General features: G+C 39.9%; 1 protein-coding gene across 2 annotated transcripts; it reads right to left on the bottom strand.

Annotated features, from left to right (window-relative positions):
• Positions 498-6,797, bottom strand: LOC105159805. Of its 2 annotated transcripts, XR_847629.2 has the most exons (4): positions 5,250-6,797; positions 2,989-3,428; positions 1,238-2,847; positions 498-1,129 (listed from the first exon to the last, which is right to left on the bottom strand). XR_847629.2 is itself a non-coding variant. In XM_011077004.2 (3 exons), exons 1-3 carry the CDS (start codon positions 6,693-6,695, stop codon positions 1,365-1,367), a joined length of 3,369 nt encoding a protein of 1,122 aa, XP_011075306.1. In that variant the 5' UTR covers positions 6,696-6,797; the 3' UTR covers positions 498-1,364. The 2 variants fall into 2 exon arrangements, 1 of the variants encoding a protein (XP_011075306.1); XM_011077004.2 differs by having other exon boundaries at positions 498-2,847.

Below are 13,911 nucleotides of genomic sequence, written 5' to 3'. Positions count from 1 at the left end.
ACATAAGGGGGATTTTGAGTATTTTGAGAACACGAAAGAATTTTCAATCATTTCTAGAAAATACAAGGGGAAAATTGCAATTTGGCCAATTTATTTGTTATACAACCACGAACAGTCACACTATTTAACTTAATTAAATATTAAATTTTTATTAGCGTTTAGTAACTTAATAATATAAATGATAGTTATTTGTACATAAATAAACACAAATACTAATTGACATAAATTTTACTATTTTTGGGAAAAAAAAAGTAATACTGACAAATGACAAGTGTAAATGTTAACCCAAAAAAAAACATCTTTTAACCCATGGACAATACAATTCTTGATTAATTAAATTCTTTCTTAAAAAATGTTTTTTCCCGAGCACTCCTAATTCAACTTTTATCTATTTCTCAATAATTTTTACCACCACACAAGTTTTAATTCTATTACAAATTTCTACTTTCTCGACTTTAAAGGCCCAATAAAAGTACAAAGGACAGATTTATTGATATTCAAACATTCAATCCCAGATTTCAATTTATTCCAATTTCCAACTCAACTTTCAAGTGTATCAGATTGTTTACAAGTCATACATTCTACGACTTCCGGAAGTTCAATGCAAAGGAACAATCAATTTTCACAGAACCTAAAATCTAGATCAAACTCATCGGACAGACGCGAAAGAAACGTCTGTCTGAATAATTCGCGTCCATGAATTTTCTCAAAGAGAAAGCAACATTTGACTCTAAAATGAAGATATACTATTAAAGTGTATACAATCGAATACTTTATGCACAGGGAACCTCAACTGCAGATCGCCACAAGATGCTTGAGACCTTGTAATACGCTTGCTTGTTAATAAAAATGAGTTCAATTTTTAGTGCCATAATGTCTCAAATCTTACTTCATCAATGTCATGTCGTCATCTGATACCCTGGTTTTCCTCTCCACCATCGTCTCTCTTCCACACGTAACTCATACTATATGATTACTGTAGCTAGAAACCATGGCTTGATCTGGATCTTGATTTTGCGTCTTTACGTTTCACACTGTCCACTTTGTACCTGTGCGATCATTTTCAATGTAGGAGTGAATTAAGAAGCTCTGCTGAAGGTTCCTTTTCATCAGGCGGGGGTGCATGCATCTGAATCATAAGAAGTTGAAAATCACCGTTCCATGTACATCGCCACTATAGCAAGTTAAGAGCACCGTGAATGTCAAACATATAAAAGGACAGAAAAGAGTGCTCTACCTGTTCCATACTTCAAGCACAAAAAGGCCTTATTCTTTGAGGCAAGAATAAAAGAATTTCAAGCGAAGATCTTAAGTTCAAAGGCAGAATGAACAGAAGACAATCACTTTGGAGTACAAGACGAGCTTCAGTCCAAAACTAAAGCTTCCAAATAGTCATCAACATAAGCTAAGCATGGCCAATGATCAGTTCTAATCCGAACAAGAGTTGAAAAATCTCGAAGCTCCATTTGGAAAAGAAGATGGAATCTTGGTGGAAGAAATATCAAAATGTGGAAGTAACCAATATTTTTCCTACTACTTGGGATTTGACCCTCTCCCTCATCTTCATCGCCAAAGTACTTGAGATAAAGGGGCCCTCTAGAACTAGTTGGTGAACAAGTTACATCAAGTGAAGAATCTGAACTGAAATCCTTCCACAGTATGTCCTTGATCACACCCCCAGCTTTCACCATATCAACAAGTGGTTCACCAATAACACAAACAACAAAAGGCGCAAGATGACGCTCAACAGCTTGAACCAAAGATGTCGCGGGAACTTCAATTAGTTTTACAGACCGAGTCCCACTTATTGCAGCAACCCCTTTTCCACCTTTCAAGACAAAGGTTTCTCTACCTGTGCTAGATGATGTCTCACAGGCCTCCCATAACGCATTAAATAGGTCCACATAATAAAGAGGTGCATCATCTTCAGCAATATCATCTGGAAGAATAGCTCTCAGAAACATATCCTCAATTCCCACAGAGACACTATGAAGCTGTCCGCAGATTATCTGACCATTGTCTGTATTAGTTTCAATGAAGACGTCAACCAGACCAGGCATTGGTTCCCGTGGCTCCAATTCTATAGATACGGGAGCCATGAAGTCATCTTCTTCGACATGGTGACCATTCTCCACTGGAACAATAGCTAATGAATCGGTTTGGCTCAAAGGTTTAGCATTTTTAGGTGGTGAGCCAAGAAGGAAGGCAACATGAAATGACGAAATAGGTCCATATGGCGCAGAAGAAGCAAATTTAAGAACCGTGGCGTATAATGCAGGAAGTTTGTCCACTTCATCCAACACATTAGCTGATGTATTGACTTCCCATATACCAACAAATGGCTCCGAGTCAAATCTCAAACTACAGGAGATCTTAATCTTGAGGCCCGGCATATGTCTATAATCAGGAATAAATGAGAAATGCCTTCTCAGTACCGTCACAATCTCTGAAATTTTTGCATCCATAACGCGCAAAGGCACTTTTTGTTGAAGTATTTCACTTTCTGAGATAATATCGTCATTCATACTTATGTCAGAGCCCCTTTCCTCGCTTGTTGGCTCATTATCCCTGATGCCCTCAAAGAATCCAGGTTTGTCAGCACTGATGCCAAGATTTGGCAGAGATAGGGACCATGACTGCTTCACCAATAAAGGCATCACACGTTTTATATGGATATAAGAAGCGATACTGCCAGACCTCTTAAGGTCGGGGAAAGATTGAAGAGACTGAAGACTAAAGAATGAGTCGGGATGAGTGGATGGAGATATCCCAGGTAAATTTTCCCCCGTGTTCAGTATGTGTTTGAGCTTTTTTCCCGGTATACAGAGAAGCATTCGCAGGTAAAATCTGCAATACACCACATTCAGTGAGAAAATATTTCAGAGTGCTGAGGTAATGGGAAAGATAAAGTACCTGGGCTGGTAACCAATACAACATTTTTCCAGGCAGTAAAGCTTTAACCATGTTCCTTATATTTCCAAGACGTACCTCGCATTGTCTCGAACCTCCAGATCAGGAAAATAGAGACAAGTAGATTCAAGAAGATGAGATAATCCAGTGCATAAGCTAGAGCTGGGGTGGTGGATCAGCATTGTTCGACAAATGGCAAGAATTTTACTGCCATGGGACCAAGATTTCAACCCTGTATCAGGACCATGTTTCTTTACAAGGAAAACCATGAATCTCATGAGGAGATTTAACAGCCCACTAGGTGAAACTTTATCAATTTCAGAAATTCTCTCAAATATGGGGAAGTAAGATCCCAGGCTATAATCTATTTTGAGCTTAGGAAGCAGATGCTTATCCAGAGTTTTGAGAAGATGCTCTCCCAACCAGCGATGCTTGTGGCATCCCAACAAGCGATCTATGCATGCAACAGTTACTGGAACTAATCCCTTGAATTCCAAAGTCGAGTCCACCAGCATTTTCTGCAAATTAAAAGGTAAATGGGACTATGTTGCAGATTCATGATAGAAATGTAAGCAAGCACCACTGGAAAGCTTTGCCTGTACTTGCCAGTTGTAAGAATATCAAAGCTTCAGGTCAAACACACAAAGGCTACTTACATCAGATTTGCCGCGCTTTCAAGAAAAATATATTAACATGAGTTGAGAGTGGTGAATCTCTTCTATCTAAGTGAACATGTAGAGAACTAGAAGTTTTGTCATGCTTTCATTCTTATTTCATGATCAGGGAGAAAAAAGAAATACCACATGAAACATCCAAAATCATTCAAATATCCACCACAAGCACATTAAAGCATTGCTACCTAATGAGACTAAGGCATCAAATTAGATTTATAAGAACATTCAGAGACCAAAACCACCAATTAGCACTTTGTTGTTGCCTACCTAAGCTTGATATTGTAAAAAGTCAACATGCCTTCCATGCTTTTTATGCAATTTCTTTTGCCCATCCTCTATTTACACATGCTTTGGTAGACACAATTTCATATCAGTTAATAGGAATGAGTATGGGCCTCGCCCCATAATATCACCTTTTTAGTTTGAAACATCTACATGCATTTGATCTAAATTGACCAAAACATGATTTACTAAATCGGTCTTACTTTAATGCTTTGAGGAAGTCAACATATAACTTTCCTCAGGTTGTTATTGTATTAATTTCCAAACTTCTAAACAAGCTTAATATATAGTTGAGAGGCACCAAAGGAAACTAGTGAGCACTAAGGTCTTAGCCTTCAGTTCTGATTATTGTGCACAGAAAATAAAAGACTCAGTTAGACAGCACCCATGGTCTACGTCTTGAAGAGAGTTCTGCCATTAATTTTCATAATACATACTCTCCATCCCAAATGTTTCGATCCAGTTTCACCCTATGAGAGTTTAGAAAGTGTTATTTTTGTGACCTTTTACACTATTGCCCTTAAAATGTATTTGTAGAGAGTTAGTGGGTCTCATATTATTACTTCAATTGAGGGGGCAGTTCTTTAAAAAATATTCCATTTTGGGAGGAAGTATCTAAAATTGAAGCTGCAATAGTCAGAGTGTGTGTCTGAATGAGAGAGACAGAGTCTGAAGTTAGAGATTTGCATACGTGTCTTCATGCATGAATGTGATATGAAATATATGAATCTAAATGTCTCAGTGATTCTAGTGGAGGACAACTCTAAATACACTTTGCATGCAAGAAAGAAGAGAGGAAACAGTTGAAAGAAGAGAAACAGAGGAACACTGCAAGGAGAAAAAGAGAAGCAAAGAAGAACTGTAAAGATAACCAAGCAGAAAAGTGCTGTAGTTGGAGCTCCCAGACTACGACATTGGCTTAGCTTGAACTAAGTCCACATAGTTCAGACAAATGATCTACAACTATTTCTCTAAAACTGACTTTTTTTCTTAAAACCGGCAATTTCTGCAGCTGAAACTGGTCATAGAAACTTTGAAGGCATACAAGTTCCAAAAGAATTCAGGCTTCCACTTCTAGATATGCAAAGTAGTCTCGAGAATCCAGGCAAGTGATATTCTTTAGTAAGTCCTCTCTTTGCACCATCTACATACCAAAATATGCTAAAGGTTCCTCCAGACTCATAATTCTCACAACAGAAAGGCTGTCATAATCCTCATGGTAAAAATATCATCCTCTCCATTTTGATGTTTTTACAGATCTTAAACATATAAAACTTTGAAGAACAAATTAAACAACTAAGAGCCAGCTCACAAAGCCAAGAAATCGACAAGGGAGATAAAGAAGATGAAACAAAGATTCAAGAGGCAATGAGGCATATATACCTGTAAGGTGTAAAAGATGTTTGACTCAATAAGAGTACCAACTGAAGAACCAGCAGCATCAGAATGCGGTGATCCGCTAATCAGAAATTTATGGAAAGTGCGAAATGCCACTGCAGTTTCTGTGCTCCATGGAGGCAGCCATCTGAAAGCTGACACGGAAACAAGGCCATCTTTGAATAGCTTCACCTCATACACCTCCTTATCAGCCTCCACATGCTTTACACCACTTGCATCTCCAGGATTAGCGAGCAAGCTAGAGCAATATGCAAGCAAGTCAAGCTTCAAGGCTTTCATAGCCAGGGAATCGAAAATTGTAGGATAAAAGCTTAATCTCATGTCAAGGATGCTTCTCTTTCTTGTATCATCCTTACCAACTATCAAAGCAAAGAAGCCTAATATCCAGTGAAGTCCCAACAACCTAAAAACCAAATGGTGTTGTGATTCTTTCGACATCAACAATATGCGAGAAGATACCTCAAATTCTTGTCCTTCAAAAGAATCCAAAAACTTCAAATACAGTCCCAAGAAAACATGACAAAGCAATGGTTCGAACGTGTACAGCAACCATGAGAACTGCACCCTCAGCAGAGAAGCCTGAAGTTCTAGCTCTTCAGCTACAGGAATAATAGCAGCCATAAACTCCACCAATCCATATGGAGTTAAATATTGCGGGCACTCCAGCAAAAACGCAACAACTCTCCGCAGCTCCTTGTAACAAATCTCCTTCTCCTTCCACACGAAATCCGCACCAACCCCATCAATCAAAAACTGCGGGAAATTGAACGGAATTAAAGGGACCGTAGCATTACTAATAGACGCAATAGTGTCACTCGGCTTCAGCTTGACAATATTGCGTATGGTTGTGGACAATAACAGAACATACCACTGTGAAACATGGGTCCGTTCGCTTTGGCACAAGGACCACAAATGGGGAGTAATTTCGGAAAGCAAACAAGGGAAAGCCAGTTCCAATTGCCGCAAACACTCACACGCGATTCCGCGCGTTTGCCGATCGAGGCCGTGATTGGGGCGATTGATAATAGTCAACAAGAGCTCGACGAGGCCACTGAGTGGAGCGCAGCTGCTTAAATCATTGTTATCCAATAGCGATGTGATGAAAATGGCGGCGGTGGAGATGAGGAATTGGTCTTTGAGAGAAAATGGGTCATTGGGGGACTGAATGACGGAGCGAAGGGCATCGAGCAGGCGGGACAGAGAGGACGATGGCGGCGGCGAATCTTCAAGCGTGTGATGCTCGAGGAAAGTGAGGATATGAAGTTTGAGTTGGAGGGGAAAATCTTTACGGAGGAGGGAGGAGAGGCAGAGGTCGAATAAAGGAGCACCGCCGGTCCAGCGTTGGAGGCGGGCGGCGCCGCCTAGGTTGTAGTCGTCGATTAGCGACTCCCATTCCGGCGGAGACAGGGGTTTCAGAGACGTTCCGGCCATTGGTATGTATCGTCAGCCAGGATTCATGCTCCCCTTCGGTTTATGGACATGTTCAAGCAAATGGTACAGGAAATAGACCATTTTCTTCTAACTATTTTTTCCACAAAAATGCAAGCAACCCTTTTATTTTTTTTCTCTTTTTTTTTTCAAAAAAACTACCACTGGAACGTGGGAAGAGCATTTTCGAGTCCCCAACCCTTCTTTATTAAGATTAGAAAGCAAACAAATTTACAATGAAAAATATTGACTCCCTATCATTTCTAAGAAGCTGTAAAAAAAGAAGTATAGTAATAGTCACCAAAAGCATAAACAAGGAGTCCTACTCCCTTACAGAAAATCACAAAGGCATAAAGAAGGAGTATTAATCCCTTACAAAAAGTGCTAAAATGGAAGACGAAGTTGGGGACGATGATCAAGTGTGTCAAAAAGTTTCTACCGCTACACTCGAATTATCGATTCCAACTAGTACCGGCAAATTAAGCTATATAAGCAATCCAACAATTGTCACAAAAAGTTGCACCATCAATAATTGAGTACAACAAAATGAGAGATGAACTAACTATACATTAGCCACATGAGACCTCAACTCTCTCTTAAATTATGAGATTTCAACCTATAAAAGAGTGCAGAGAAACGCAGGGTATAGGCAGGAATTATGCAGCAACAGATCACGACAGGCGCAGGAATAGCGTAGAGCAGTTTGTGCGTAGTAGTAGAAACAACACTAAGAGTTTGTAGAAGCATACATTGTCAGACAACGCAGGCAAAAGTAATTAGCGAACAACAACACGAAATAAGCTATAATAGACCGCAATTTTCAGCAGCAGGCAGACTACAAAGCAGTAATAGAAACAACTAAAGTAGGGAAGAAGACAAAAAACAGTAAAGCAGCCCAACCAACATTCACGTGAAGCTATGTCAATAGGCATCAACTAAACTACTCAGGGGGGATCAACCAACAATTTTAAATCGAACGTGTGGGAGGCCGTAAGAGTCAAGGTTGACCATACCTTTCGCTTTACCTGTGAGATGTTCCTTGGAAAGGATGCTAAGTTGTTGAGATATACATGCTTGATTAGCTAGAAAATCAGCCATTTGGTTGCCTTCTCTAAAAATATGAGAGATTTTGTATTCTATTTTCCATAGGAGGTTTTGGATGCTTTGGAGGATAGTCTGACGGTACCATGCCCCTTGTCGTGGTGTGGAGATAAGTTTGATAGTAACCATTGCATCAGCTTCAATCCAAATATTGTGAAATTCCTTTTCAATGCATAGTTTTAGTCCTATGTGTATGACTCGAAGTTCAGCCTGGGTGTTAGAGGTAGTGCCTAAGGGTTCTTGAACAGCAAAGATGACTTGACTAAGATGATGTTTGAGGATGCCGCCCGCACCAGAAATCCCAGGGTTACCTTTGGACGCTCCATCTGTATTCAATTTATACCACTCTTCTTGAGGCTTTTTCCAATGAACAATAGTAGCTTTTTGCTGCTTAGTCTTCGATTGGAGGGGGATATTGAGAGTGTTAATAGTGAAAAACTCTCCTTGAATGTGTGGGGGTTTCAACAACTCACTTTTATATAGGTTATGCAGGTACGCCTGAGTTTTGTGAATGATGGTGTTGGCCTTAAATGCGACCCCTTTGTGCTTAGCATCATTCCAGAGCTTCCATATATTCCAGAGGATCAGGATCGGGATAATATCTCTGATGTGTGGTTTAGCGGAAATTCTATTTTTCCACGACTGGATGAGAATGGTGATGTCATTGATTTGGGGGATATTAATTATTTAGCGTTGAAGTAGCCCCAGACTTCCAAAAACTTATTGTTGCGTAAGAAAAGATGCAGTATGGTTTCTTCTACTTCACAACAATAACATTTGGAGGCCATTGTTATCCCCTTCTGCTTAAACCTCTCATCAAAAGGTACCTAGTTATGAATTAACCTCCAGACGAACACTGATATGTTTGGGATAATCAATTTAGACCAAAGAGTACGGTAGAAGAGCTGAGGAGATTGATGGCTTCTAATTTCATTCCAAGCTGATTTAGTAGTAAACGCTCAATTCTTCCAATGCAGAAAGTCAATTTGGTTTTCAATAATAGGAACTTGCATGATCAATTTGATCATGTGCAGTGGCACAGCTTGTTGGAGTTTGTTGACATCCCACTCAGAGTTGTTCCAGAACCAGTTAACAGGGACATGAAGATTGTAGTGAGTACCTAAGATATTCGATAGTGTGCCATCCGGTAGCCACCAGTCTAAAAAATATTCGCTTGTGCTTCTATTTGAATTTTACAGAGTCTTTTCCAGATACTCGAGTGAGTCATGAAGATCTTGGAAAGCGTGGAAAAGTATCCTCCACAGTATTTACTTATGGGGAAGTTTGACTATAGAGAATTTTTGAGCCTCAATCTCAACCAAAGTTTGTATGAGAATGCCGTGAACATCTCTCGAAGGTTTCTAATCCCAAGTCCACCTTCTTGAATAGGATAGCAAATGTTTTGCCACTTTGTCCAGTGGATTTTCCTTTCTTTCTTTGTTTTACCCCAGAAATATTTTGCGAAAAGTTGTTCAAGTTTATGTATGGTTTACAAGGGGGTTGAGAACTTGGAGGAGGTAGATTGACATAGAATAGAGCACAATCTTGATTAATTGAAGTCTACCCCCGTAAGAGAGGTGACAATGTTCCCATCCAACAATTTTTCCTCTGACTTTGTCGATCAGATTTTCAAAGAGAATTTTCTTCTTGTTTCCCTTGTAGAGAGGAGCACCAAGGTAGATAATGGGGAGCGCCTTCCTTGAGAATCCAGTGATATGTTTGATCCGATATGCTATTAGGTTGGCTTTTTTTTCAAGAATGAATGCACTTTTTTTACATGATTGATTTTCTGCTTGGAGGATTCCTTGATTTTTTTCAGGAATTGCATTAACTTGATAAACTATCCTCCTTGCAGTTTGTGAACAAGATAACATCATCGACATATGAGAGGTGTGATATCTTGACCTTACAGTTAGTCTGGTAGAACATATCCGGGTTCTCGTCAAAGAGGAGTTCGAGACCTCTTGAGAATGCTTCTGCTACGAGGATAAAGAGAGCTGGGGAAAGTGGATCCCCTTGTCTCTAAGCCCTGGGATGATTTAAGGAATCCTGCCGCTTCTCCGTTCACAAGAACAGTGAACCAACCAGTTTGGATAGCATGCTTGATGAGTGTGATGAATCTGTGAGGTAAGCCCGTCTTCTACAAAATTGTGAGGAAGAAATTCCAAATGATTCTGTCGTACGCTTTAGACATGTCGAGTTTGATTACTAGATTGCCTTTGTTATATCTGAGGTCAAGATGGCGAATCATCTTTTGAGCCATGAGAATGTTGTCCCCAATTAATCTTCCTGGAACAAAATCGCTTTGCGAAAGGGAAATAATATATGAAAGTGTGTGGAAAAGCTTGTTGTAGATCAGCTTGGACAAATTTTATTGGTGACATTGCACAAGGAGATGGGTCTGAAGTTATTCCAAGTTTGAGGGGAATTTACTTTAGGGATAAGCACAATTGTTGTAGCTGTGAAGCTCCTTGGCTTTGGGGTGCCACAAAAGAAGTCCTTGACAGCCTCACATATACCTATTGCAATAAACTCCCAGCAGGCTTGATAGAAAGCTGATGAAAACCCGTCCAGGCCTGCAACACTATCCTTATCAATACTGAAAACTGTATCTTTGATGTCCTCATCTGTTGGTAAACTGTCAAAATGCATTCTTTTGAGACTTGGGGGGATTGAAATGTGAATTTTGGGACATTGTTTCTGGCAGGATTACAAAAGAGTAGGTTTTTGAACTATGTAGTAGCAGATTCCTTGATAAGGTCCGGATTAGTAACTTCTTGGTTCTCTTACTTGAACCTCTTTTTCTTCCCTATGAGTGGAAGTATTTTGTGTTCCTTTCCCCTACCTTGAGCCACTTAAAGCTGCTCTTTTGCTTCCACTATTCAGATTCTAATGTGAGTGCGTGGACTAGAGCCGCGTTACTTCTTTTGAGATGAATGAGGTTGGCCTTAGAGGGGTCCCTATCGAATCTTTTCTCCACTTTAGTGGCATTTTGTTTAGCCTGTTCGATTGTTGTAAAAATGTTCCCAAAGGTATCCTTGTTCCATTGTTTGAGAAGCTCCTTAATTCTGTAAATTTTCTGTTGAAGCTTGTACATCCCGTATCCTTCTATTGGGAGATACCAGATTGCTTGACTGTATCTAAGAAGCTATGATGTTTCTGCCACATATTTTGAAATCTGAAGGAGGAGGGTTTTTTTTCCTCAGTTTTAGTAGCATTGATGAGGAGTGGGTGATGATCCGAGAGTCTTTTGGGGAGATGTGAAACTCTAGTGGTATTGAAGATTTCAGTCCACTCGGAATAGAGAATCCTATCCAGTCTCCTCCAAACTCTGTTATTTGTGCAAGTGAATGGTTCCCCTTCAAATCCAGCATCGATTTGGCCAGTGTCAGACATCATCTCGTTAAGTCGTCCATGGATCCAGTTCTTCTCATATCTTCGCCTTGATTTTCATTCGGATGTAAAATAGTATTAAAATCCCCTCCTACAAGCCATGGTACGTTTTGGTTTGAGATTCGTGTCAATTCATCCCAAAGAATTCTTCTCGGAGTTCTGTAACACTTGGCATAAATGAAATTGCAAAAGATGTCCTCTGGAAGAGCTCCTGAGTTGACCTTAATTGCAAGAATTGTGTGTGATCCTGAATAATCTGGATGTCAACATCAAGCTTAGCAAAACACCAGATCTTATTGTTAGAGTTAGAGAACACAGAATGGAAGCCAAATTTGCGAGTAAAGTAAGCAACATCTAGTTGTATAAAAGCTTCTAGTAGAATTAACATATCAAGTTTGTTTTGAAGAAGTATATCTGAGAGAATTTTTATTTTTCCAACTTATCTATACCTTGAACATTCCAAATAATGATTTTAATCATTAAAATTGTAGGGAGGAAGAAGAGGCGGACCTTGTTTTGCATCTTGTGGATGATTTAGGCGTGATATTACCTTTGGTTTTTTTACCTTTCCCTCCAGTTTTTGGTGATTTGGTTATTATGGTGGTGCCTTCTAGCAATTTGTTTCTTTTGTACTTGTTTGAAGCTCTGGAATCTATGAAAATGATTTCTTTTTGTACTTCCTGCCCTTCTTGATTATGATCCTCCATATCACTCCTAATCTCGGAGGTATGGGTGATGTTGGTCATTTCATTCCCTCGTTCTGATTCAGTAGCCTTTACGGGAGGTATGAGGAGCTGCGTGTTTTTGAGTGTCTGCAAAGTGTTCTCCGTTTCCAGGTCCTTTAAGCTTTGGAATCGATTGGATATGGGTGTGGGTTCATCTTTTCCTTCACTTTCCAAGGGAGTTGTCTGTACCTCATAGGATGGTTGATTTTGTGAATGCTCCCTCCTACTCTTTTGTCTGCTAGTTTTTCCACTAACAATCCTTTTGACCGAGCGAGACGCCTGTGGTGTTATTGCCTTAGATTAGGAGTCCGGGACCTCAGTGACGTGTGCATGTTGAGGCTGTCTACTGATTGCATATTGTTCACTCAAGTTGTTGATAGCCTCCACATCACAATGTTACGCGAAGGATCTTGTTTCGGCTTGTTTTATCAGCATCCCAATCTTTATCAAGTAGTTCAGCAATCAGGGGATCTTCATAGCTGAAGTCATCGGGGCTAGCCACGACAGTGTTACCCAGTAGATTGTTCTCGAATGTGGCAAGTGATTCAAGTTCAAGTACATGAGAGATAGGAAATTCAACTTGATTAGCATTAATATTGATATCGTCTGCAGGTAATTTCCCTGTGTTTTCAGTGTGTGGTTGGTCACCATTTTGATTAATGTTCTCAATAAAAGTTGTAGCAGGTACGTTAGCAATTACCACATTCTTACCTTTTCTTTTACTATTAATCATTTCTCTAAGATACCTAGTCTCCTCATTCTAGTTAGATAATTTACCCGGAACCTTTGGTTCCAATTCATCTTGAGTTTTGTCATTATTGTGTTTAGCAATGTCTTGTCCAAGGTGATTATATGATGAGCAATAATGTGGGCAGTTTGCATAGAGAACTTGTTGTCTATAAGTTTTTCCCTCAATATTAAGATAAACGACTTGAACTTTAAGGCTGTAAGGTCCAGTTTAACACAGAGACAGGGTAAATCTGGCCTAGAGAGGTCTGTAGTAGGTTCATGCATTCTTAGAGGTTTTTTAATTTTAGAAGCAAGGGTGAACAAAACATTTTTTTAAAATAGATGAACTGGAAGCTTTGGTAATCTAATCCAAACCGGTGCAATAGATGATTCAATTTGAGGATCAAAACTAGGTGTCCATTTGAACACTCTCATATGAAAGCGATTAAATGTCCATTCACCTCTAGGCCAAATTCTAGGAAAACCTTCATTAGATAATCGAATCAAGACATGCTTAAAATTAAGTCTACCCACAATCACATTTCCTTTGAATCTAAGTTTGATAATTCTAACAGGCAGGAAGTTAAGATTCGGGAGGCCGTGAGAGAACTTACCCACAATAGTAAATTTCAACTTGGAAGCTAGTTGAGCCCTTTCCTCAGATAAGTACATAATACCTGGTTCGGCCTTATAGTTGGAATCAAATCCAACCGTGTGGATTTCATCGTCCTGGAAGGTTTTCTTGGCGGCTTGTACTAGGTCATGCTGAAAGTGCGTTGCCGGTGGATTTTGAACGATCTTGGCATAAGTTATCCTGGTGGGTTTCTCTTTAACGGGGGTTGCAATTTGAGATGTGGTGGGAATAGAATTTTGTGGAGCTGTATTTTGGGAGTCATCCATTTTTAGAAAAGGTAGTTCAAGCTTCCATCAGAAATTGAAATTTGCAGCTGGGGAAGTGAGAAGAAGTTTGATAGTTCCGGTGTCGTCGGGGCGGGTGGGGTAGGAAGTGAAGGTCGGGGAGGAACGGTGGAGCTGGGTTCAAAGTTGACCCATTTGGGAATGGTGGTGAGTGCTGGTGGTAGAGGGGCTGAAGGAGTGCCAGCACCGGTGATAGTTGCAGCAAGTGAAGGAAGAGGGCAGAAAAAAAAAAAAAGAAAAGGGGAGCAAAAGAAAAAGGAACAACCACCGGCGGAAGGTGTGGTTAGATGCGAAAAATGAGTTGGTTCCCATGTCGGCACGGGCTGTCGGCATCGACGGCGAACGACGACGAT

Source organism: Sesamum indicum, linkage group LG4 (assembly GCF_000512975.1).
Source record: "Sesamum indicum cultivar Zhongzhi No. 13 linkage group LG4, S_indicum_v1.0, whole genome shotgun sequence".
Lineage (NCBI taxonomy): Eukaryota > Viridiplantae > Streptophyta > Magnoliopsida > Lamiales > Pedaliaceae > Sesamum > Sesamum indicum.
Note: the sequence above shows the minus strand (reverse complement) of the source record. Positions and strands in the feature narration are given on the sequence as shown.

What these genes read in the sequence shown, in the direction of transcription:
- LOC105159805 (XM_011077004.2), bottom strand. Translation starts at nt 6,695, where the DNA reads ATGGCCGGAACGTCTCTGAAACCCCTGTCTCCGCCGGAATGGGAGTCG. An exon ending in ACATCTTTTACACCTTACAG is followed by an intron (nt 3,429 to 5,249) that starts GTATATATGCCT and finishes TTTAATTTGCAG; the next exon opens with AAAATGCTGGTGGACTCGAC. An exon ending in GAGGTTCGAGACAATGCGAG is followed by an intron (nt 2,848 to 2,988) that starts GTACGTCTTGGA and finishes GGTGTATTGCAG; the next exon opens with ATTTTACCTGCGAATGCTTC.